Source organism: Penaeus monodon, chromosome 6 (assembly GCF_015228065.2).
Source record: "Penaeus monodon isolate SGIC_2016 chromosome 6, NSTDA_Pmon_1, whole genome shotgun sequence".
Classification (NCBI taxonomy): Eukaryota; Metazoa; Arthropoda; class Malacostraca; order Decapoda; family Penaeidae; genus Penaeus; species Penaeus monodon.
Genome location: NC_051391.1, coordinates 27,261,104 through 27,263,603, shown reverse-complemented (window position 1 = coordinate 27,263,603; position 2,500 = coordinate 27,261,104). Strand labels below are relative to the sequence as shown.

The window sequence follows — 2,500 nt, the reverse complement described above, 5'->3', positions numbered from 1 at the left end:
GGATGGCGATTTTTTTAAAATTTAAGAGTGGGAAAGATGCAGGCATATGTGACATCCTTGCTGAACTTGCTAAACGGCTGGGGATGAACTCATGGCATGGGGCTTGCATACAGTCTTGACTGCCATCTGGCAGTCTAGTACCATTCCCCCTGACCTGTTGGGCATGGTCATCCCTCTCTGGAAGGGGAAAGGAGATCGTCAGGACTGTAGCAACTACCATGGCATTACACTGCTCAGTATACCAGGCAAGGTTTTCATCAGCATTCTTCTGAAACGAATCCACGACCACCTACCAAGGCACCAGAGACTGGAGCAGTCTGGATTCACTCCTGGCAAGTCCACAATAGACTGCATCCTAACACTTTGAATAATTGTGGAATGCTGCCATGGGTTACTTGCAGCCTACATTAACCTCAAGAAGGCATTTGACTCAGTGCACCGAGAATCACTGTGGGAGATTCTGAGACGGGAATTCCAACACGAATTATTGACTTAGTAGCAAGCCCATATACCGGTATTGAAAGTGCTGTAGTGTGTTGGGGGCCAGTCAAACTTCTTCTCTGTTAATTCAGAGGAGAGGTAAAGCTGTGTCCTTGCACCAACACTTTTCAACACCTGCCTGGACTGGATAAGGGGCAGAGCTACTAGCCAAAGTCCATGTGGAGTAACACTGGGCAATATCTAGGTCTCAGACCTTGACTTTGCTGATGATGTTCCTATTCTATCTGAGTCTCTGGAATCACTGGTGGCAGTTCTTGATGCATTTAGCAATGAGGTGAAACCCTTGGACCTAGAGGTCTCCTGGACCAAGACCAAGATTCAGGACTTTGGGGGCCTGTTAGGGGAACCCATTCAGTCAATCCATGCTTGCGGTGAGGACGCTGAAGTCACAGAGAGCTTTGCATACCTTGGTAGTAGGCCTTATCTCTGGGCTGTTAGACTAAGAAGGCAGTAGACGGATTGGTCTGGCAGCAAGAGCCATGGATTCGATCTACAAGAGCATTTGGAGATGTCAGTACCTATGCCACAATACCAAGCTATGTGTCTTCAAAGCCTTCACTACCAGTTTTGCTCTATGGAAGCGAAACCTGAACGCATATCTATTGCCTTGGAATCTCGTCTTGATGCCTTTTGTAACAAGTCTCTTCGCCAGATCATGGGGTACAGCTGGCAGAACTGCGAGACTAGCATGGGTCCTGTTGCCTGCATAATCCGAAATTGCTAACTCAGGCTATATGGGCACTTAGCTCGTTTCCCTGTGGATGACCCTGCCCATCAGGTTGTCTCTCTGGAAGACAAGTCTGGGAGGAGGAGGCCCGTGGGACAACCTGGGAGGTCATGGCTTGGGCAGCTCGACCAGACTTGTCACGAGGAGGTAGAGATGGGCCGAGGGCCTGCCTGGAGACTCGAAATGAGGAACCCTCGTTGCTGGAAGCAAAGGGTGGATACGGCCATGTGCCCCATCGGCGTTAGCCCCTTGATGATGATGATGATATATATATATGTGTGTGTGTGTGTGAATATATACATAGATAAATAGATATAGATATACATTTATATATTATATTGTGGGGAGCCTTGTGTGTGTGATGTGTGGTTGTGCGTGTGTGTGTGTGTGTGTGTTGTTGTGTGGTGTGTGTGTGTGGTGTGTGGTGGTGCGCATGTGTGTGTGTGTGATATGTGTGTATATATTATATATACATGTGATATGTTGTGTAATATGTATATATTATATGATATATATATTATTTATATAATAGTATTATGTATATTACATACATATGCGTGTGTGTGTGTGTGTGAATATGTGTGTGTGTTGTGTGTGTGTGTGAATATATAAATGTATATATGTATATATATATATATATATATATATATATATATATATATATGTATGTATATATATATACAGATAGATAGATTTAGATATATATATTCATATATATTTGTATGTGTGTGTGTGTGTGTCTGTGTACATGCGCATGTGTGTGTGTGTGTGTGTGTGTGTGTGTGTGTGTGTGTGTGTGTGAGTGCGTGCGTGTGTGTGTGTGTGTGTATGTATATATGTGTGTATATATATGTATGTTTGTGTATACATATATACATTTCGTTTAACAGCCATGTGACATGCATTATGTATTTATAAATAGTCTAATATGCTCACAAGCTAATGGGGAGCAGGATTAGCACAGGGCTTGCGCCAATCAGGAAGACGAACTGCCAAGTGCGGATCAGGTAGGCTATTCCAGCACAGCAGATCACAGACACCGAGTACGGCAGGCCGAGCAACATCCCCAGCAAACCACGGTATTTGCAAGGGCAGCACTCAAGAGCTGAGGAAAGAAAAAGAAGAGGGTCACTTTGCTCCAACGGGAATTGACATAGTTTTGTCACTGGTCTGCATGAAAACAGACTTAGTTTTATTATGCAACTGGTCTGTGTAGCTGTATCTCTAAGCCTACTTATTACTGCATTTACGTCCATGTGAAGAATAGATGGA

General features: G+C 44.1%; 1 protein-coding gene across 3 annotated transcripts in view; it reads right to left on the bottom strand.

Annotated features, from left to right (window-relative positions):
- LOC119574363 (solute carrier family 22 member 6-like) overlaps nucleotides 1-2,500 on the bottom strand; it is a 26,502-nt gene that overhangs the window by 14,096 nt on the left and 9,906 nt on the right. For all 3 annotated transcript variants that reach the window (XM_037921570.1, XM_037921571.1, XM_037921572.1), the window contains exon 7: nucleotides 2,165-2,333. In XM_037921570.1, the coding sequence (XP_037777498.1) occupies nucleotides 2,165-2,333 (169 nt within the window). The remainder of the gene's footprint in view (nucleotides 1-2,164; nucleotides 2,334-2,500) is intronic.